The sequence below is a fragment of the Erythrolamprus reginae genome, chromosome 2 (genome assembly GCF_031021105.1).
Source record: "Erythrolamprus reginae isolate rEryReg1 chromosome 2, rEryReg1.hap1, whole genome shotgun sequence".
NCBI classification, from domain to species: Eukaryota; Metazoa; Chordata; class Lepidosauria; order Squamata; family Dipsadidae; genus Erythrolamprus; species Erythrolamprus reginae.
Window position 1 is genome coordinate 271,969,289 of NC_091951.1, and position 23,256 is coordinate 271,992,544.

The 23,256-nt window shown below is 39.7% G+C and overlaps 1 protein-coding gene across 1 annotated transcript in view; it reads right to left on the minus strand.

Moving 5' to 3' along the window:
- The window catches only part of DOCK8 (dedicator of cytokinesis 8), a 124,196-nt gene that overhangs the window by 4,273 nt on the left and 96,667 nt on the right, over window positions 1-23,256 (minus strand). The window contains exons 34-44 of the mRNA XM_070742627.1: window positions 22,286-22,382; window positions 21,269-21,403; window positions 16,546-16,698; window positions 15,648-15,806; window positions 13,626-13,726; window positions 12,094-12,286; window positions 7,797-7,940; window positions 6,491-6,622; window positions 4,051-4,185; window positions 1,634-1,723; window positions 129-365 (exon numbers count right to left, since the gene is read on the minus strand). Of these exons, the coding sequence (XP_070598728.1) occupies window positions 129-365; window positions 1,634-1,723; window positions 4,051-4,185; window positions 6,491-6,622; window positions 7,797-7,940; window positions 12,094-12,286; window positions 13,626-13,726; window positions 15,648-15,806; window positions 16,546-16,698; window positions 21,269-21,403; window positions 22,286-22,382 (1,576 nt within the window). The remainder of the gene's footprint in view (window positions 1-128; window positions 366-1,633; window positions 1,724-4,050; window positions 4,186-6,490; window positions 6,623-7,796; window positions 7,941-12,093; window positions 12,287-13,625; window positions 13,727-15,647; window positions 15,807-16,545; window positions 16,699-21,268; window positions 21,404-22,285; window positions 22,383-23,256) is intronic.

The window sequence follows — 23,256 nt, forward strand, 5'->3', positions numbered from 1 at the left end:
GACTGAAAATTGTATCTTCAGCAATTGCTATTAGAAATGACTCCATACGTAAGAAAAAGTTGACTGAAAAGCCCAATACAGCCCTGAAGCTACAGATTCGCTGCTCCTTCTTAAGATACAGGCATTACCTCCTCCTTTTGAATTACGTTGATTCTAGTTTTGATGTAAGGAAAAGCATGCATTGTGGTCAAAATGGTCTTCCTCTTATACTGTTCACTCAGCTCTCCTCGTGGACGTCCATCCTGAGTGAAGGGGGTGGTGTACATAAACCGTCGAAGATCAAAGTTTTTCTCAAAGCGGGTTACTCTGTCTTTCATCTCATAGTCATCAAAGTATGGCTCCACAAACGTAATTTGTATATAGGCCTGGGGAAAAGGTAAAATGGGTAAGTCTTATGCGTTAATTATTACTATGATTCATCACACAGTCAGCTAGATATTTAGACTAGATCTGATATTTTTATCTGTCTCTGGAGTCCTTCCCAAGGATCTGAGATAGGCAGATGTTGTTGTTTGATAGTGTTGCTGAAAGTATTGTCACAGGATGTAATTATTATTATTTGGGGTCTTCAATATTGTCTCTTTATTATTGCCTAAAGTACCTGATTTTAATTAATTAATTAATTAATTAATTAAATTTATAGGCCGTCCTTCTCCTAGAGGACTCAGGATGGTGTACAACAATAAAACTACAATGGTAAAAAATATATAATTTTTAAACCCCAATATTAGTACATCATTCATTCACACTACTGGCTGGAGCACAGTATAACTCCCAGAGCCATGTTTTTAAGGCTTTTAGAAAGGCCAGGAGGGTGGAGCAGTATGAATCTCTGGGGGGAGTTGATTCCAGAGGACTGGAGCCACCACAGAGAAGGCTCTTCCCCGCAGCCCCATCAGCTGACACTGCTTGGCTGACGGGACCTGGAGGAGGCCAACTCTGTGGGATCTGACCGGATGCTGGGACATGTAAGGCCAAAGATGGTCCCGTAAATAATCTGATCCTAAGCCATATAGGGCTTTATAGGTAATAACCAACCAAATTGTGTTGAGAGATCAATCAGCAGCCAGTGCAGCTCTCGGAGCGATGGAGATACATGGTAAACTCTAGGTAAACTCATAACAGCTCGCACGGCTGCATTATTTTTTAGCAAGGTTTTTCAGAAGTAGTTTGCTTCTTAGGGAGGGAGAGGGAGAGAGGGGCCCAAGATTGGCTTTATGCCCAAGGTGGGACTACAACCCTGGTTTCCCATGTGATGCCTTCACTGTTGTGCCAAGTAGGGCCCTGTAGGTTAATAATTATTATCAAGCTTAAGTTAAAGAGAATCACGCATGGAAAAGAGAAGGTATTTGTTGTTCTGGATCCTATTCTTATTTAGTTGACATTCATTAGCAATCCAGCACCCACCGTGCAAGAATGGATCTTGCAGGACCACTTGCAAGACTGAACTCCAGTCTCTCTCAGCCATACGATGCTGGGATGTTCCCCACAGGCATCTGGATCCTGCAAGACTTTGCTGGTGCCTTCCCAGACTCTGTCGGTTCCCTTTTCATTTGGACAAATGTGTTGTCTTAATTTAGGTTCAGACTTTAGGGGCTTTTAACGCCAAATAAAAGTAGTTGGGTAAGCATACCTTTCTGGGATCTAACTTCTTCTTTTCGACAGGAATAGAGTCTTTGATGATAACAATGCGATCTTCTCCAAAGCATTGACCATAAAATCCCTGAGAAGGAAACAAAATCATGAGTATAGAATATATACACATGCAAGTCTATGAATTATTTATTTGTTTGTTTGTTTATTGGATTTATATGCCGCCCCTCTCCAAAGAATCCAAACCCCTTTCTGAAAATAACTCAAGTGATAAGATGAAGTGCAATATAAGATGCTATTTTTGTCCTTTAAATCCTACATGGCATGGAGCCAGGCTATTTGAAGGACTGCCACTCTACGATTACAGGAACACATCCCATCATATTCAGGAGGAAAGGCAGGAGATGAACCTTTTCTGCTGTAGCATCCATTCTTTGGAATTTCAGAGAGCTGTGGTGGCACAATAGTTAAAATACAATTCTGCAGTCAACTTCTGCTGCCTGCCGGCAGTTCAGCAGTTTGATTCTCACCGGCTCAAGGTGGACTCAACCATCGATCCTTCGGAGGTTGGTAAAAGGAGGATTCAGACTTTGGGGGGCAATATGCTGACTCTGTAAACCATTTAATACTGCTATCATGTCTTCCCTGGTCCTTCTTTTCATTAAATTAGGCATGGCTAGTTGAATGAAAAGAAGGGCCAGGGGAGACATGATAGCAGTGTTCCAATATCTCAGGGGTTGTCACAAAGAAGAGGGAGTCAACCTATTCTCCAAAGCACCTGAGGGTAGAACCAGACACAATGGGTGGAAACTAAACAAGGAGAGAAGCAACTTAGAACTAAGGAGAAATTTCCTGACAGTCAGAACAGTTCATCAGTGGAACAGCATGCCTCCAGAAATTGTGAATGTCCCAACACTGGAAGTTTTTAAGCAGATGTTGGATAACCATTTGCCTGCAGTAGTGAAGGGTTTCCTGCCTAAGCAGGGAATCGGACTAGAAGACCTTCAAAGTCCCTTCCAACTCTGTTTATTCTTCTTCTTCTTCTTCTTCTTCTTCTTCTTCTTATTATTATTATTATTATTATTATTATTATTATTATTGTTGTTGTTGTTTTGTTGTTGTTGTTGTTGTTGTTGTTGTTATTATTATTATTATTATTATTATTATTATTATTATTATTATGCAGTCTGTGTGATTGCAATTGATATTCATCCCAGAGGCAGGTTCCTACCGATATGGTTCACCCTGCTGTTCTGGTAGCAGTCCGCCGATTGCGTAATTTGTGCACGACAGCTCCGATACCATTTTTGCCCGCCCATCAAATGCACCATTTTTTCCTGATTTTTTGCTCTCTTTTTTTGCTTGTTGAGCATGTGTGGAAGCAAAATCTCGCGAGGTGATACTTGCGCGCCTGTGATTTTGCCCATTTTTTGCTTCACTTCCTTAGCAGAAATCTAAATCATCCACTTCCTCTTTTCATACTATCCATCTCCATCTGCTTGACAGTCACTGGGGCTCTTATTAGTACGCCATTTTTCTCAGCTCCTATCACTCAAGCGTCCTCTCATTCTTCTGCTACAAATCCCCCAAAAGGTCAGAATTCCTCTGCAGAATCACAATCAAGCAGACACAACCAAAAGAACAATTTTGGAAGACAATGACTCTGTCAAACTAATTTGTAATTCTGAAATGCTAGAGCACTGCAATGTTTTGGTAAAGTGCTTGGTTTTCCCATATAAAGCGATCCTCATTCTCACAATTCAAACACACATTTCTGCCACTCACTAATTATAAGTTCCTAACTTTCGTTTCAAACTCTGAAGCCCTGAACAAAATCCATGAGGTTTTATTGGTTTTGCTTTGGTAGAAATTGTTCCTTTATTCTCATGAGGTAAAGAAGTAAAAGGTAAAGGGGTAAAGGAATGAGGACTAACTCGTCTGATACAAAAAGTTAATGTATCCAGTGTCCCTTAAAAGGCTCACTAATTTTACAGGGAAATTTTTTCATATTAAAAAAAAATCCCACTGTAGCCTCTCTTTGATGTCCCCATTTTTTTTCATTGTTTTCTGAGCTTTTTTACTGCTATGGTTCTCCTTATTTATATGACAACTCCTTATTTAAATGACCAATGGTAATTAGAGGTAACTAAAAAGCAATGGAAACTAAATGTAAGACTAAATGCTTTCCAATTTATAAAGATCATTTAATGTTTAAGTTGAACTAAGCTCCTGGGCTCAAAATAATATTTAGTGAAATAAAATATCCAGATCTCCATAAAACCCAGAATCCCCAGAAGGCATTGTAGGGGCCACTGTCCCATTACAATTGGGGAGTAAGATTAGTTTAGGAGACTATAAACAAAATTATTCCTTTATCATTTCCATTCAGTTTATAAAACCGTATCTTTCAGAATACTCTTTTGTTACATTTTTTAAATTACAGGTGTAACTACTTACCTCCAATCGGTGAGATATCTCAGGAAGTTTGGTTATGGCAGGCTCTTTATAAACAAATTCCTGTTCGTCCAGATCTCCAAAGATAGCTCCATAAAAGCCAACGCGGAAATAGGTGCCAAACATTCTCTTTTGACCCTGATTGATGATTACAAACTTTATTTATTTTTATTTATTTATTTTGTCCATTACGCAATGAGGGTTTTAGTGGGTATATATCTATATACACATGGTAAAATACATGATGAAGGTTATAGAGGAGATACTCATAGTAAAATATATCTAAGAAAGAATAGAAAAGTAGATATAGTAATAGAACATATCAATGAAAGAATAGAAGAAGAGATATAGGAATAGAAGAAAGGTATAGGAGATATAGGAGAGCAATAGGACAGGGGACGGAAGGCACTCTAGTGCACTTGTACTCAGCCCTTACTGACCTCTTAGGAATCTGGATAGGTCAACCATAGATAATCTAAGGGTAAAGTGTTGGGGGTTTGGGGATGACACTATGGAGTCCGGTAATGAGTTCCATGCTTCGACAACTTGGTTACTGAAGTCATATTTTTTACAGTCAAGTTTGGAGTGGTTAATATTAAGTTTAAATCTTTTGTGTGCTCTTGTGTTGTTATGGTTGAAGCTGAAGTAGTCGCCAACAGGCAGGACGTTGCAGCATATGATCTTGTGGGCAATACATAGAAATAAACCTGTCTTTTTTGCAGCAGTTTTCAAAACAGCAGTTGTATTTTACTTTTAAGTGTATCCTAGAAGATCTGACTAGATCACGGGTCTCCAAACTTGGCAATTTTAATACTTGTGGACTTCCAACTCCTAGAATTCCCCAGCAACATGACTGGCTGAGAAATAGCAGCATGGCGGATTGAGGAATTCTGAGGGGTAAAGCCCACAACTTTTAAAGTTGCAAATACGGAGAACTTTCTGTGTAAAAATAATTTCCTAGAATTTTATTGAAGGTGAATTGGGCTATTCTGCTCCCATTCACCAAACTATCAAAGTTAGCCACTTGTTTTATTACCTGATAAAAACATGTGTCTCTGTATCTCAATCAGTCAACCAAAATTTTGTCACTAAAAGAATTACTTAGTTTGTAATAAATAAAATAAACTGTATGTCTCTTAGATGAATGTCAATATTTACAGAGCATTTAAACCTTGCAAAGCTTTTTAGCTGCTTGAGAAAAATCATTGGAAGGGAGTCCTAGGCTAATAGAAATAGCACAGCAGACAGGTATTTATTGAATAGCACATCCTCACTAAAGTGAAGTTTTAAGCAGGGGAAAAAAGGGCTGTACAAATATAATCCTCAACTTATGGCTACAATTGAAACCAAATATTCTGTTGCTAAATGAGACAGTTATTCACTGACTTTTGCTCCTTTTTATGACATTGCTTGCCAAAATTGTTAAGTGAATCACTGTAGTTGTTAAGAAAGTAACACGATGTTTTAATGAATCCAGCTTCCCCATTGACTTCGCTTGTCAGATGGCCCTTGGACACTGCAACCATCATAAATATGAGCCAGGTAGCAAGCATCCAAATTTTGATCGTGTGACCATTGGGATGTTGCTATGGTCATTGTTGTAGTTAGCTCTGGCCCAGCTCCTGCCCCAAGGACTGTGGATGTGGGGGAGACATCCATATGCTGCAGGCCTGTTTTGCCCCCGGTGGAATCTGCTGATGAAGGCTCCTCTGACCAAGAAGACATGAGTGACAGGGAGGAGGAGAGTAGGGCAGACAGCTCAGAAGGAGATCAATTATCTAGCTCCTCCTTGGATTCAGAACAAGAGTTAATGATACAGCCATGCATGCGGAGAGCGATGCATAGGCAGCAACAACTGAGAGATTATTATCAAAGAAAATGAGGCCACCTGTGGTTGGGTGGGGCTGTGGTAATTAGTGAGGCTATTTGGGGTTTGGCCATTGTGGAGGATTATCTAATCCTTGTGTTTCGTGACTGCTTTATTGATTTTGACCTTTTGTGTGCTGATTTTTCCCCACTTTGAAACTAAACCAGGGCAAAGTATGTTTCACTTTGTGAAAGAAGAAGGACTGTGAATTGCCTCACAGCTGCAAGCTAAGTATCACAGAACTGATAAGGGACTTGTACAAATTACCAGTTTGTTTGGAGACGAGTGCTCTTTGCTATACCAAAAGAGGGCTTGGTTTAAGTGAATTTTCATTATAAAGAACATTGTTTTGAATTTTCAAACGTGTGTGTGTCTGCAATTTGTACCTGTGAATTTTTGGGAGGATTCTACCAGAGAGCCCGACAGAACAGTCATAAGTGTGAAAAACTGTCACTCTTTTTAGTGCTGTTGAAACTTTGAATGGTCACTGAATGAATGATTATAAGCCAAGCACTACCTGTATTGCAAATATGCTTATCTTCCTAAGATACTGTAGCCCAACAACAGAAAAAGTACCTTATTTATTATGCTCTCAAAGGCCTTTTGGAGTTTACTGTGAACAGCAGAGAGCTTCCTAAAGTCTCGATTTGTTTCCAAAATGGGGATGACAAGCTTGTAGACCTCATTGACAATTTCATACAGTCCTCCCTTGGTGGAAAGAAGAAACATATTTTTAAGACTTTCAGTCATTCATCAGAAAATTACCACATTTAGAGCATCCTACCTGACTAAGAAATGTTTGCTCAGTTGTATACCGTTCTCCCCAGTGAAGCCATAGTGACAAGGCTCACATACCTACAAACCTTGTGTTTGCACCCTGTGCCAAACGAAACTAACCAAAGTGCACCACGGCTTAATGCACTATATAAATCGGACCACTGCTAATGGGTAAGGTCTCATTAAGGCTGCACTCAATTCAGACAAAATATTTTTGATATTGGATCTGCTATAGCTTGAACTAAAATGATATGCCGTGGAACTATATTACTTAACTACAAAGGGGTACTGAAATAAAATTGTCTTCACAAGTGACTAAACCAGTCTCCTGCCCCAAGGAGTGTGGAGGTGGAGGTGGGGAAAACATCCACATGCCACAGGTCTGTTTTGCTCCCGATAGAATCTCCTGATGAAGGCTCCTCTGATGAAGGAAGCGTGAGTAGCAGGGAAGGGGGGAGTTTGGCAGACAACCCAGGAGGAGATCAATCATCCTTATCATCCCTGGATTCTGAACAAGAACTTATGACAGATCCATGCATGCGTAGAGTGATGCATAGGAGAGAACAACTGAAGGATTATTACAGGAGATAAGTGAGGCCACCTGTGGTTGGGTGGGACTGCTGTAATTAGTGCTACAGATAAAAGAACAGCGTGCTGGTTTAGCGTCGTGGCAGTTTATCTGATTCATAGTTTTGTCAAGATCGTGGTTTTTGCTGTTTCCCTGTTCAAGACTGTGTGTGGACTTTCTGGACTTTAGAATTGGACTCAATGTCCCAGTTATTGGGTGAGAAATTGGATTGCATTTAACCTGTGCCTTGTGTGTACCAGAAAATCCCTTTGACATTTTAAAAGGGAGCTGTTTCTGTTTTTCTGTTGATAAAGACTTTTGGTTTTCCTTCTATGGTGTGGTTTGTGTCTTTCTGGACTAATTACCCTGTAATTACGGGAGGTTGGGACACTCTGGCAGAACACTTTTACTTTCATTTTTTTGTTCGTACTTTTAGAGATGTAAGCCGTCTAGAGTTGCAGCAGCGTGTAAATGCAATTAAAGACATACATAAATAAACAAATGAATTAAAGACGGTGTATCCTAACCCTAACTCACAGTGTTGAAAAGCTCAGCAGCATTTTCCAACAGTCCCACCAACCCGTGCTCTGAGAAATATCTTCCTGAGCAAACACCATCTTCATCTGGAGACAGAATATCATCTGAAACAGCAGACTCTTCTAGGACATTGGAGGAAATATTCTGAAAAGGAGAACAAGAAGTTAGAGAACAAACAACTCTAGATATTGTATTCTACTCCTTCCTTCAAAACGTCGCTATAGAGCACTGCACACCAAGACGACAAGACACAAGAAGAGTTTTTTCCCTGATGCCATCACTCTGTTAAACAAATAATTCCCTCAACACTGTCAAACTATTCATGAAGGCTGCATTTCTATTAGTCTTCTCATCATTCCTATCCCCCATCTCCTCCCACTTATGACTGTATGACTGTAACTTGTTGCTTGTATTCTTATGCTTTATATTAACATTGATTGTTTCCTGATTGCTTATTTGTACCCTATGACAATCATTAAGTGTTGTATCTCATGATTCTTGACAAATATATATTTTATTTTATGTATACTGACAGCATATGCACCAAAGACAAATTCCTTGACCAATAAAGAATTATATCTATGATCTATTGGAAATCTTTCTTTATTCCATTTCCTTTTTGTTTTATATTAAAATATAATCTGGCAAAAAGGAAAAAACCACCCAAATTTACCAACAGATATTCAATTTATTTTTTCATCTCTCATAACTCAAACAGTAATATATCTGGATGCTCATTTTCAGTTTGTATAGGAAAATATAGTTTGCCTACCAACAGTCTTATTTCTGAAATAAGTCATTTATTTTAACTGGACTTTGTGTTAAGGGGAGGAACTTTTGCAATTAAATATCCTATCTATAATGATTTGCTTATTAATTTATCTGCTATATAACATGCTATAGTTTCAGAATTCTATTTGAAACATGTACATAGAAATGCATGTTTAACATGATTGGCATGTGCCAATTTTAAAGCATTCAGGATGGCTTTGGAAACCAAAGAGCATGTTTCATTGCATAGGGAACACTACAACACACTAAAAAGAATATTGAACTTAAGGTGAGGATGGAAAGCAATGAACACAAGAGAGTTTAGGTTTGTGAGACTTGGAATGCATGGGCCTTGGATATGCACATTTATATTCTCTATAGCTTCAACGTTGGACAAGGGACAAAATCTCCACCCAGAGGGTTATTCTTTGTGAAGTGGACCAGGTGAAATTGAAGCCTTATTTGAAAAGAAACCATCACAAAAACAACATATATGTCCTCTTTCTAATAAAGATGATTGAAGGTGATGAAACAGAGCTCTCTGCTTTCTTACCTTCAATCATCTTCATTTTTATTTCATTAGAAAGAGCACATTTTCTTCTATCATGTATGTTGTTTTTGTGATGGTTTCTTTTCAAATAAGGCTGCAAAAATCAGTCAAGTGGACAACTGGTCCACTTGACAAAGAATGACCCTATAATAAATAGTAACATAGGATAAATAGGGTAACATAATTTTACAAATGCCTGTGTAGTGCTTTCTTTTCACAAGTCCACTGGTTCTGTAGCATGCTCTTCCTGATTTGCATTCTGCTTCGTTAAGATTCACACCTAACAAAGAGTGAATATGTTAGGACTCACTCTTAACTTTTTCCTGTTCGCGTCCAATTCTCAGAGACTGCCTGGACAAATCCTTTCTGTTTTCTTGGCAAGGTTTTTCAGAAATGCTTGCCTCCTTCCTAGTGCCAAGAGGAAGAGACTGGTCCAGTGTTACCCAACTGGCTTCTAATCCAAGGCAGGACTAAAATTTATGGTCTCCTGGTTTCTAGCCTGATGCCTTAACCATTGCAGCAAACTGGCTCCCTACTCTAAATTAGGTAACTTAAATTAATACCTTGCCTGTTTTTTTGGTAGGGTATGTGGCATAGCGCTATGTAGTAGGACAGAACAATAAGCTTTTGGATTTCTAAACTAATTATACTGAATATGTAGTGTGCAGTTATGTTGAGTACGTAGAAAGAATTTAAATCTTACAAGCTTCTTATCTGCCTAGAAAGATTCATGCAGTACCAATAATGAGAAGTAGGCTCTGTTTCTCTCTGCTTTATTTCTATACTCTGCTTTCACTACTGGTTTTTATCCTGCCACCCCTGCTAAGCTTCAGTGAATGTGCTTAGTATTAGATTAGTATTAATAATTAATATTGATACTACTCGTGTTCAACTGAAAACCTTTCATTCCACACCAAAGGAAAAACATATACAACAAAAACATCGACCAAACGCAAACTATATGTTCTGTCTGAGTTTAATTCCCCTGATACCTATCTATAATTTACTAACAACGTAACCCACAACCATAGTTCCCTCTAAGCTGAGCAGTGAGCAATTGCTCACTTAAAAATCATCATCAACTCAGAGTTTTCCAAACCTGCCCAGAAGCCGAGAGGGAAAGAGTGAGAGGGAAGGAGAGAGAGAGGGAGAGAGGAAGAGAGAGAAAGAGATAGAAAAAAGAGAGGAAGGAAAAGAGGGAAAAAAAGAATGGGAGTAAGGAAGAGAGAAAGAAAATCAAAATCTAGTTTGAAACTAGCTCAACTATTTAAGTGGCATTTTGATATTGATAGAGTTGCCCTATTATGAGCTCACTGTTATAGACACACAGTACAGTATTTTATTTTGAAATTCTCTGAGGCAAAACAGGGTGGGTTTTTTATTTGTTTGTTTGTTTTGTTTTGTTTTGTTTTGTTTTTTTGTTTGTTTTTTTGTTTGTTTATTTATTTATTATTTCTGTGCCGCCCAGTCCCAAAGGGACTGCCGCTCAGACACTATACTTTTCCGCCCACCCCCCAAAAAAATTAGAGGGAAGACTGCCCACAACTATCCCTCAATATACACATCCACCGTCATAACAGTATAATCAAATAACATGTCATTAAAATATACTGCAGGTATTACCCCCTACCCTTTCCCCACCCAAACCTCATCCCATCTTACCTACCTCTTAATAACCATAATACTTTATTTCTAAATCAACCTATAGATACGAAAACATACAACTTTAAATATCAAATATAACATGAATATGCACAGTCAAATGTTCGGAATTGATACATAATAAGTTATATATCTTACGCTGAAACATGTCTATTATTCTGTATCCCTTTTACTTTTCTGTATCCCCATTCCCCTCTCTTTTTTTCTTAATAAATTAATAAACTATTAAAAATAAAAAATATAAAATAATAATTAGTATTAGTAATTAGTTTTAGTAGATTAGATTAGTATCCAAATGTCAACCAAAAAATGCTATGTCCTACACATTGGCAAAAAGAATCAGAACACCAAATACAAACTGAACAAACAAGACCTTACATACAACCCTGACTCCGTAAAAGACCTTGGAATACTCATATCAAATGATCTAACTGCTAAATCTCACTGTAACATTGCCAAAAAGGCTTCAAGAGTTGTTAACCTAATCCTACATAGCTTCTGCTCCTGTAATCTCACATTACTAACCAGAGCATACAAAACTTTCACCAGACCAATCCTTGAATTCAGCTCATCTGTCTGGAACCCACATTGCATTTCGGACATAAACACTCTAGAAAATGTCCAGAGATACTTTACTAGAAGAGCCCTCCACTCCTCCACTCGCAACAGAATGCCCTATGCAACTGGACTTACAATACTAAGTTTAGAAAGCTTAGAACTACCACCTAAGCATAGCCCATAAAACCATCTGCTACAACGTTCTTCCTGTCAAGGACTACTTCAGCTTCAACCACAACAATACATGAGCGCACAACAGATACAAATTTAAAGTAAACCGCTCCAAACTCGACTGCAGGAAATACAACTTTAGTAACCGAGTAGTTGATGCATGGAACTCACTACCTGACTCTCTAGTATCATCACCTAACCCTCAAAACTTTACCCTTAGACTATCCAAGAAGCGTGCATAAGTGTACCAGCGTGGCTTCCGTCCTCTGTCCTAATGTTTCTCTCTTTCTAGTATCATGTATATAAACATCGTTATATCTTGTATACTAGCAATACGTAGAATAGAATAGAATTCTTTATTGGCCAAGTGTGATTGGACACACAAGGAATTTGTCTTGGTGCATATGCTCTCAGTGTACATGAAAGAAAATATAGATTTGTCAAGAAACAAATAAATAAAACTTGACAAAACAAATAAAGAAAATAAAGAAAGAAAATATTTGTGGGATCAATCTAACCTAATCCAGGACATTACCCTGGTTACCCAGAAAATGACTTGTGTGAAATGGAGTAATTTGCTCCTACCTGGAAAGTGACGCTTCCAACTGGCAAATAGCTATGGTCCTCTAACATGCTCAAATATTCTGCCACAAGAGCAGCAGCATGAATGAGGCACATGGCAGCCTCTGTGTAGCACTTCTTCTTGGTGTGCTTCTCTGCCATGTTCTGAAGCCAGGTAAGCCTTAAGTCAGGCGAAGTCTGATACCCTTTGGCAATTCTAAGAAAATAACATGGTAAAAAGAAAGTTTTGTTTGGCTTTTTGGTTGAATGATGAACAATATCATATTATTTGATCCTGAAGCATAGCATCTGGCTTGAAAATGGCAAGTAATTACAAAATAATAATATTCCATAGATTTTCTCAATCTCTTTTACTACTAACAAGAGGGTTACGCCAGAACTGCATCATAAATACAGTGGTACCTCTATTTATGAACTTAATTCATTCTGTGACCAGGTTCTTAAGTACAAAAGTTTGTAAAAAGAAGCAATAAGAATCAATGTAAAAGCAAATAATGTGTGTGACTGGAGAAACCGCAGGGAGGATGGAGGCCCTGTTTCCTCCCAGAAGATTCCTAGGTAGGCCCCATGGAGGCTTCTCCCTGCCTTTTCCAGCCCTGTTTCCTCCCAGGAGATTCCTAGAGAGGCCCCACGGAGGCTTCTCCTTCCCTTTTCCAGTTACAGTTTCGGAGGCTCGGGATTGTAAGTGGAAAATGGTTCTTGAGAAGAGGCAAAAAAATCTTGAACACCTGGACCCTGTTCTTATCTAGTAAAGTTCGTAAGTAGAGGAGTTCTTAGGTAAGGGTACCACTGTATCTCTTTCCTTATGTTTTGTAACACATTTCTAATGAGCCCTTGTAGAGTTTTGTAATGACACATTTATCAATAGTCTAAATTCCAAAAGTAATTTAAATGAGTCTTTCTATCATGTTGCTAAAAGAGAATAATCCTCAAATTATCAGATAATCCTCAAATTAGCATCATAATGGAGCCTGCCCATCACCGGCATAACTTGTGAGGATTGTAAATTGGGTCACCCTGATTTTACAACCTTTCTTTGTGGTGATGGTTAAGTGAATGCCAGGGTGGTTAAGTACACCCATATTGCACCATGGATTGCTTTTTGCCGAGAAATGGAAGTACAGTAAAGACAGCTTTTTGACAAAATCATTTAAAAATCTGATCATATGACCACAGGATGCTGCAAATTACTGTAAATGAAGCCTGGTTGTTGAGCACCTGAAGTGTAGTCACATGAATGTGGGGGAGGGCCATTCAAATCTGGATCATTAGTACCCCAAGTAGGTCAGTTGTAATTTTTATGAGAAACAATGCTATAGAATTAATTTATTTTTGTCGAATATATATACCGGTAAAAGGAATTTACAAAATTAATGTAATCCTAGATTGAAAACTTAGTAATAAGAATCTTCTCCAAGGAAGATTCAATAACTTATTCAGAAGAATAGATATTCAAAACAAGACATCAAAAGTCTCTAAACTACAATCTAAACTGTAAGTGATCTAAATGGTAGAAAAATGCTAGAGTTTTCAACCTGTACATAAGATCCATAAGCATCTCTGGGTCTTCTTGAAACTGTCGCATTTTTACTGTGTCTGATAATATGCAATTCAGATTATGCAACAATTCTTCCACCTAAATAAATTCAAACAAATGTTCAGTTTCCCCCCACAAACATTTCAAAAAACAGTCACTGATAAGGAAATGGTAACCCCACCCTACAATGAAGAATATTGAAAATGGGACTTCCTACTCAGTTTTTCAACGACACCCAACACAATTGGCATCATATAACTTCCAAAATATTACATTTCTTTCTTATTGTATCATGTAGCAACGTTCCTTGAGGCATTGCAAAGTGAGCACAATTAGCAGCATTTCACTTCCAGATCTACGGTAAGTAATCTTATTTGAATTAGAATATTTCACCATAACCAATCATGATAGGAATTCATCCTTTGCCTGAGGACTCAGCTTTTGTATTCTTGCTGGTTGCCAAACTGGGAATCAGATCAAGATTTTTTCCATTAATAATAGTTTCCTACTTCCTACTGTTTTATTCCTCTAGTTCTTTTAAATGTCATTCAGGCATCAATAGCACTATTTTTGGAATAGTACTATTCATGCCTACTGTTCCTTAACTAAATACAGCAGTCTTCTGATTTCTTTTTCCCCCACCATTTTCTATTACCAATTACTTCATACTCCCTCTAGGGCAGTGATGGTGAACCTATGGCATGGGTGCCCCAGGTGGCACACAGAGCTATATCTGCTGGCATGTGAGCCGTTACCCTAGCTCAGCTCCAAAGTGCATATGCGTGCTGGCCAGCTAATTTTCAGCTCTCACAGAGGCTCTGGGAGGGCATTTTTGGCTTCCGGAGAGTCTTTGGATGGGTGGGGAAAGGCATTTCTGCCTCTGGAGCCTAGGGAGGGGGAAAAACAGGCCCACCAGAGTTTGGGAAATGGTTGTTTCAGACCTCCAGGGAGCCTCATGGGGGTGAGGAGGTAGGCCATTTTCGCCATCTCCAGGCATTGAATTATGAGTGTGGGCATTTGCGCATGCATGATAGCACACGATAGCACACGCACTTTCGGCACCCAAGGAAAAAAATGTTCGCTATCACTGCTCTAGAGCAAGAGTTTCCCAACCTTAACAATTCTAAGACATCTGGATTTTAACTCCCAGAACTTCCCATCCAGCTATGGGGGAATTCTGGGAGTTGAAGTTCAAAAGTCTTAAAGTTGCCGAGGTTTGACATTCCTGCTCTAGGGTAACTTTCAAAGAACAGTTTTGTAGAAGTTAGATCAGGGGTGGGCAATTAATTTTGCCATGGGGCCGCATGAGAAATTGGGATAGTTTTAGAGGGCAGGACTAATATAATTAACTCAGTTCTACCCAATACTGTAAAGACCCAGACCCTGGCCTGACCTAAACACCCAGACCCACTCTACAGACCCCTAATTGTTTGCTTTATGGCAACACGGTGCAACATAGTCACTGCGCTGGAGTGTTTGTGTGGTTTCTGTGCTCAGCCACTCTCAGTAGGAGGTCGGAGTCTGCTCCAGTGCGAGAATGAAAGAGCTCACCATGTCTGCCGGGACTCCTCCGATTCCTTCTTTCTCATGATTCATCAGGAAAGCAGTAACCGGAGGAGTCCCGGCAGACACGGTGAGCTCTTTCATCCTAGCACTGGAGCGACCCCGACCTCCATGGACCGATCACAGATAGCAGGCGGGCCAGTCACAGACAGCGGGTGGATCAGATGCAGCCCACGGGCCGCCCCTTGCCCGGGTCTGGGTTAGATGGTTCTTCCTTGCTTTGAGCAATAACAAGAAAAAAGAGCACCAGGAACTAGCAATACATAATCACATTGTATTTTCCTGAAGCTTTACTAAAATTATTGGTGAGATTAGATATAGCTTTGATTGCTGAAGTAAGTACCTTTGCTGCTGTTTTTACCTATGAGTAAGCAATATGGGTTTTGCCCAATAAATTTACCTAAGTATGGAAGGTGTAAATCAATGCAAAAGAATTAAAGGCCACAAAATGCCTTACCTGTCCTGGGAACAAAGTTGATTGCATTTCTAAATCTTCCTCTGCATATGCCAAAATGGTCCGTAATGACCTTCTGAGATATTCTTCATTAAATTCTGAAGTCTTACCGACCAGAGATGCCAAAGACATGGTTACTTGCATTTTCACTCTTGCAAAGTTCTTTTATAAAAGAGAAGAACAAATCATTGATTGTGCAAAGCAGGGGCACAGATTTTTTTCATTAGCAGTAAGTTCCTGTGCATGAGATTTAAAACATTCACAACTTTCTAGCTCCTATACATAGAATTTCTTAGAATTTCCTCTTGAGTGAATGAGACAGAATCTTTATTTCTGAGACAACCCTATTGAAAACAACAACAGAACCAAACTCTATGGATGTTATGCTTTGTGTATTTTGCATAATGGCATTTCCTTAAGTTATTCTAAGTTCAAGTTGAAATAATGAGGTTGAGATACAATTAAACATTGAAATGTACGATATTCAAAAATCCAACTCATGCTATTATTTCTTTCTATTCTAGTTATAAATTTGAAATCAAGTAATCCTTGATTGTTTACATGATTATTCTAAATATGCCATCATTCTAAAGAATTTCAGAGTTACAGGGTTACAATTTCAGAGGTATAAAAAGAATTAGTAAAAAGATGATTTTCATCCTGTGCACTACCAATTTTTCCAAATCCCCCAAATCATTCCATGGAATACAGACAGGCCTTTTGCAACTGAAAGTGAACCCCTTTGCAAATAGCAAATAATAACATTTGGTGTCTGAACCATTAAAAAAGAACCAACGGAGGAGAAACAGATGTTAATTATTCTATAAAACGTAAGGGAGGTGGAAACACAAAGTGTGATCCAGGCCACAAATAGAAAAAAGAGCACCATCTCTAGTCTTACACTGCTGGAGCTGAAGCTGTATCTCATCAAGAAGTAAAGTGTGGCGCAAGCTTGAACGCGAGTAGTGTCAATGCTGCTACTGCAGTGCTGCAGGACTTTCTGGCAGAGATCAGCACATTGCTCCACTTCTTCTTCAAAGAGCCACTCTCCAAACTGCAGGAGAAAAGATGTCAAACTCAACAGCATTGGGCTCTTCAGTTGGACCAATCAATGACAATACAAAGAACTGTTGCAGGTTTTTAAGACAATGTTGGATAACCATCTGTCTGAAGTAGGGTAAGGTTTCCTGCCTAAGCAGGGGGTTGGACTAGAAGACCTCCAAGGTTCCTTCCAACTCTGTTGTTATTGTTTCAACAATACAATGCAGCAAACAAGATCACTGTGCTGGATTTCGTATTTCATCACCAGTCAGGTGCTTCCCAAGCATCTGGGACTGCGAGATGTGGCGGTGGCTATTATTATTATTATTATTATTATTATTATTATTATTATTATTATTATTATTATTATGACCCTTCTTATGACCAGTTTAACTGTTATCTTGCCCATTGCAGTGGGCTGTGTTACATAATCCTTCTGGTTGCTTCCATTTTTACAATTCCATGATTCAGCAGATACCAATCTAGTCTGACGTTCTGTTATCTTTAATGGCTAAGCATAGAGCAGGAGAATCATAGACTTCTATTGCTTCCTGTTATTCTTCAGTAGCTAATATATTGAGACATGCTGCTTTTAGTCCTAGAGATAACATGTAGACACCCTGACTAACACACTTGGTGTGTCATAGGTGCCTTATTCTCTTTCAAAGCCATGTAGGCTGGTGGCCACCAACAATTCTTGCAATGACAAACTGTTTAAACTACATGCAGTATGAAGAGGTGCTTATGGATGTCTGCCCTGGACCACTCAGCTTCAATGACTGACTCTGAATCCTGGGGCTATGACAGAGAGAAATGCCATATCATATCGTAACATGCCTTTTTAAACTGAAAACCTCCAAGTGTAAATCTGCTCTATTCCCATGACAATCTTGATCGGCCTTTTCTATATCACTTTGGGATTTCTTTTTTGCTTCTTGACCTTTATAACTTTCTTATGCAATGAAAATCCAGCTGAAGCAGTATTTATTTATTTATTTTATTATTTAGATTTGTATGCCGCCCCTCTCCGTGAACTCAGGGCGGCTCACAACAGAAATATAAACAATCGTACAAATCCAAATAGCTTCAATGAATTTAAATATTTAAAATAGTTTAAAAAGAACCCCACTATATTAACAAACACACACACAAACATACCATACATAAATTGTACGTGGCCGGGGGAGGTGTTTCAGTTCCCCCATGCCTGACGACAAAGGTGGGTTTTAAGAACTTTACGGAAGGCAGGGAGAGTAGGGGCAGTTCTAATCTCCGGGGGGAGTTGGTTCCAGAGAGCCGGGGCCGCCACAGAGAAGGCTCTTCCCCTGGGGCCCGCCAACCGACATTGTTTAGTTGACGGGACCCGGAGAAGGCCCACTCTGTGGGACCTAATCGGTCGCTGGGATTCGTGCGGCAGGAGGCGGTCTCGGAGATATTCTGGTCCGATGCCATGACGGGCTTTAAAGGTCATAACCAACACTTTGAATTGTGACCGGAAATTGATCGGCAGCCAATGCAGACTGCGGAGTGATGGTGAAAAATGGGCGTACCTAGGTAAGCCCATGACTGCTGTCGCAGCTGCATTCTGCACGATCTGAAGTTTCCAAACACTTTTCAAAGGTAGCCCCATGTAGAGAGCATTACAGTAGTCGAATCTCGAGGTGATGAGGGCATGAGTGACTGTGAGCAATGAGTCCCGGTCCAGATAGGGCCGCAACTGGTGCACCAGGCGAACCTGGGCAAACGCCCCCCTCGCCACAGCTGAAAGATGGTTTTCTAATGTGAGCTGTGGATCGAGGAGGATGCCCAAGTTGCGGACCCTCTCTGAGGGGGTCAGTAATTCCCCCCCCCAGGGTAATGGAAGGACAGATGGAATTGTCCTTGGGAGGCAAAACCCACAGCCACTCCGTCTTATCCGGGTTGAGCTTGAGTCTGTTGACACCCATCCAGGTCCCAACAGCCTCCAGGCACCGGCACATCACTTCCACCCCTTCGTTGACTGGGCATGGGGTGGAGATGTAAAGCTGGGTATCATCGGCATATTGATGATACCTCACCCCATGTCCTTGGATGATCTCACCCAGCGGTTTCATGTAGATGTTAAATAGCAAGGGGGAGAGGACCGACCCCTGAGGCACCCCACAAGAGAGAGACCTCGGAGCCGACTTCTGACCCCCCACTAACACCGACTGCGACCGGCCAGAGAGGTAGGGGGAGAACCACTGAAGAACAGTGCCTCCCACCCCCAGCCCCTCCAACCAGTGCAGAAGGATACCATGGTCGATGGTATCGAAAGCCGCTGAGAGATCGAGGAGCACCAGGACAGAGGATAAACCCCTGTCCCGGGCCCGCCAGAGATCATCCATCAACGCGACCAAAGTGGTTTCCGTGCTGTAACCGGGCCTGAAACCCGACTGCTGGGGACCTAGATAATCAGCTTCTTCCAAGGACCATTGGAGCTGGAGCGCCACCACCTTCTCGACAACCTTCCCCATAAAGGGAAGGTTGGAGACTGGACGATAGTTGTTAAGTTCGGCTGGGTCCAGGGAGGGCTTCTTGAGGAGGAGGCGCACGAGCGCTTCTTTATAGAGTGATGGAAAAACTCCCCTCCCCAAGGAAGCGTTGGTAATCTCCTGGGCCCAGCTCCGTGTTACCTCCCTGCTGGCCGAGACCAACCAGGAGGGACACGGATCCAGTAGACAGGTGGCGGAACTCACAGCTCCAATGGCCTTGTCCACTTCATCAGGTGTCACCAGATCAAACTCTTCCCAGACAGGTGGACAAGTACGTGCCCCAGTCACCTCGACTGACTCGTTGTCAGTCGACTCTGTTTTACAATTGGAGTCGAGGTCGACCCGGATCTGAGCGACTTTATCAGCGAAAAACGTGTTAAAATCCTCGGCACTACTCTGCAAGGGCTCCCCAACTTCCCCCTGGTTAAGAAGGGAGCGGGTCACCCTAAACAGAGCGGCCGGGCGTGATTCTGCTGATGCAATCAAGGCGGCATGGTACGCGCATCTTGCCGCCTTGAGCGCCACTTTGTAAGTCTTAATAAAAGCTCTTACAAGTGTTCGATCAGATTCAGACCTACTCTTCCTCCATCGCTTCTCTAGACGTCTCTTTTGGCGTTTCAACTCCCGGAGCTCCTCGTTGAACCATGGGGCTCTACGGGGTCTAGCGCCACGGAGAGGTCGCAAAGGCGCAATCCGGTCAAGAGCCTCCGCAGCAACCGTATTCCAGGCCTCCGCAAGAGACTCCGCCGAACTGTGGATGAGTGCCTCTGGAATAACCCCAAGCGCCGTCTGAAAGCCCTCTGGGTCCATCAGGCGTCTGGGGCGGAACATCTTCATTGGTTCCGCCTCCCTGCGGGGAAGGATTGGAGCCAGGAAGTCGAGTTGCAGCAGGGGGAGATATGAAAAGGAGAGGAACAATCAATGAGAGATTGGGTTTTTTTCCTCTCCTTGAAAAGATGCCCCACTGTTCATTAGTTAAGACTTAGCATTTAAAAATCATAATGTGAACTATATTTTTGCTCTTATTTCTGCATCCCCCATCTTTTCTGTGGCATAACATTTAGATTATAGTCCTGTGGGTAGGCACTTCCCCCCCCCACTAAGTACATATAATAGAATTGGCAGTATTTATGCAGTGAACAGCAGAGTAAAAATGTTACTGTAATAATACGAACAATACATAATATGTCTCTTATACATGTCAACTAAACTGCAGTTAGAAACCAGTGGTGATTTACATGAAGCCACTTTAGAAAACATGTTTCTTCCCTATCTTCAATTCCACTTAATTCAGTGGTTTTCTCAACCTTTCTAATGCCGGGGCCCCTTAATACAGTTCCTCATGTTGTGGTGACCACCAACCATAAGATTAGCACCAATTCTCCCAACAGAGATTTAAGCTGATTGCCAGGAAGGTCAGAGGGACAACCCCACTCTAAATGCCTGATTTGTCGGATTTTTTTAAAAAATAATTTTTTATTAATTTTTAATAATGACAGATACACACTATATAAAGAAGTGTACAGTAATGCGTGCTTCCACCACCATCATTCAATCAGACCCCTCCACCAAAATGAGGATGTATTTTTTTAATATATAATTTTAAACCAAGAACATTACAATTTTTACAAATTATAGAGTGATTCCAGTTTATTCTTTATACCTTGGTCTCAAATTCTACTAACCACATAACCACTAGCCCTGTCCCATCTTCCCATCAGTTCTTTCACTTTATTTTCATTGATCATATTCATCTTTATATCCATAATTTCAAATTGATCGGTCAGATTGTAAAAATATGTCCCAAGGCGCCAGAATAGAAGCTTTAATTCCTAACACCATGGAAAATTTGTCTTTTCCCATGGTCTTAGGCGACCCCTGTGAAATAGTCATTCAACCCAGGTTGAGAATCACTGATTTAATTGTTCATGATGTGTGTGACCTATTCTCTGCAAAAAGCCAAGTTGAGGGCCTTTTCATTCCAACTACAATGTAACATTATGTGGGAATGGAGCTGAACTTCCAAACAGAGAGAGAAAAATGTGAAGACACAATAAAGCCAACACTTACCTTGACAATTAATGCTCGGAGAGTTGCAAAACAATGGGTCAAGTAGGTTGTGCTCTGATCATAGCTCAGAGAATTTATGAGGACCTTCAACACACCTCCAAAGATGTTCACCTTGCAATCCATAGCTAATGTTGCCTGTTGAAAGGAAAGGGAGATTTCTTAGGGGCTTTATGGCACACAATCTTGGTCCAATCTTGTTTACTGTAGCATGACTTGCAATCCTACATGCTTTGGGGTTTCATTTAGGAATAAGGCAGAACTGTTAATGACACCTTTTTTTTCAGTTTTGAAGTTTACTTTATTTCGGGATTTGTTTCATGCTATGATCTCGCCTGAAGTCTTTTAAGATGAGGGACAGTGAAAATAATTTTAAATGGAAAAAAGTATGTAAGACATCTAGTAAACAAAGTTTATGCCTCAATAGGTTCTCATCCTCTTTTCTCTTTGATGCTATTTATGCTGCTGAGAATAAAATATGAGATTCTATAAACAATTTAAATGTCTACATGTTTTAATTAAGGCAATTCACTACAGCAATATGGTGTATTAAAAACTTTGGTGGATTTATGAGAAACTTTTGTGAAGTTTCTAATAATTATAATATATATTACTGAGCTCCTCACAAAACCAAAACAAAAGTTTAAGAGTAGGCTACTTTAAGCAATTTGTGCATAATGCAGTTGGGCCTCATCTCTTCACACTTCAGAGTCTTATTGGATAAATGCCACCAAGATTTCAATAATAAAATAAAAACTCGCCCTGTTACTGAAGTGCACTAAACTAGATTTATTCTAATGTGCTTGAAGTATTATCACAACATCTCAAAATATTAGAAACTCTACACCACAATGTGTGGGAACTGTAAAACAATTTAGCTTTGTTCCCTAGCATTTGTAGAATAACATTGGTTGGTGAAGTTATTTCTGTAAAATGTGTTTTAAAGTGTTATTGTGCAATCCAATGATAACTGAATTCCTCTTCATTTCTCTGGCTGTCAGCCTTTTTAAAGTTTCCCACCTGGATGATATTCTCTTGCATATCTAAGATGATCAGATTAGCTTCTGTAGCCAGGTTTCCACTAATCAGAGATTCTGGATCAATCTCAGTTTTTGTCCTGTAAGAGCAACAAATGTTATTAAACATTCACAAACCAATGAATACAATAATATCTTTCATTAGAGAAGTACATCGATGAAAATCACAGTTTAAAGTTTTATAAGACTGACTCCCTAAGTCATTGTTAGCATACCAGTTTAGAAATTTAAACTGCTGTTTGGAAATCAACATAAACTATGCTTTGATGCCGTGTCTGAATAGTGCCAATTAAATAAGTTTATTTCATCTTCTATTTCATTTTCAATTATATTTTTAAAAGGAGTTTGAAACAAAAAAATAAAATAAAATCAAAATGGCCAGAATGCCACTAATATGTCTTTCATTGTTCTACCTCAAATATCTAACATCTAAAAAGCTTATCATTTTTAACTATCCTCTGAAAGTTGCACTTGCTACACTGAGAGTTATAATTCAACCATTATTATCTTTGTGCTTGTCACTGAATAACTGTACAAATACAAGTTTTATCTAACAATTATTTTAGATATTTTTTAAAAGTCCCCTTTTAAGATGTAAAAGGACTCCCTCATCCAGAATCATCTTGTAGGGGAGATGGGTGACATGAAATAGTAATAAATAGATAAATAAAATAAATATACAGCAATCACATAGAAATTAACTACCATCTGCATGGACCAAATGATTAAAATAATGGGATTTTTTCTTACAATTTTTCACTAGATTATAAGACCAGTTTTACAGATAGGGGGTAGTAAAATTTATAAAAAGAATAGAAGCCACTTGAAATTAGTACTTCAAACTTTGATGAAAAGCACTTAATCTTGCAACCCAAAAGACTACTAATCAGAGTTAACGTATCTTTATCATGCTCTAAATGTAAACTGACATTCAGAAACACTTTTTACAAAATT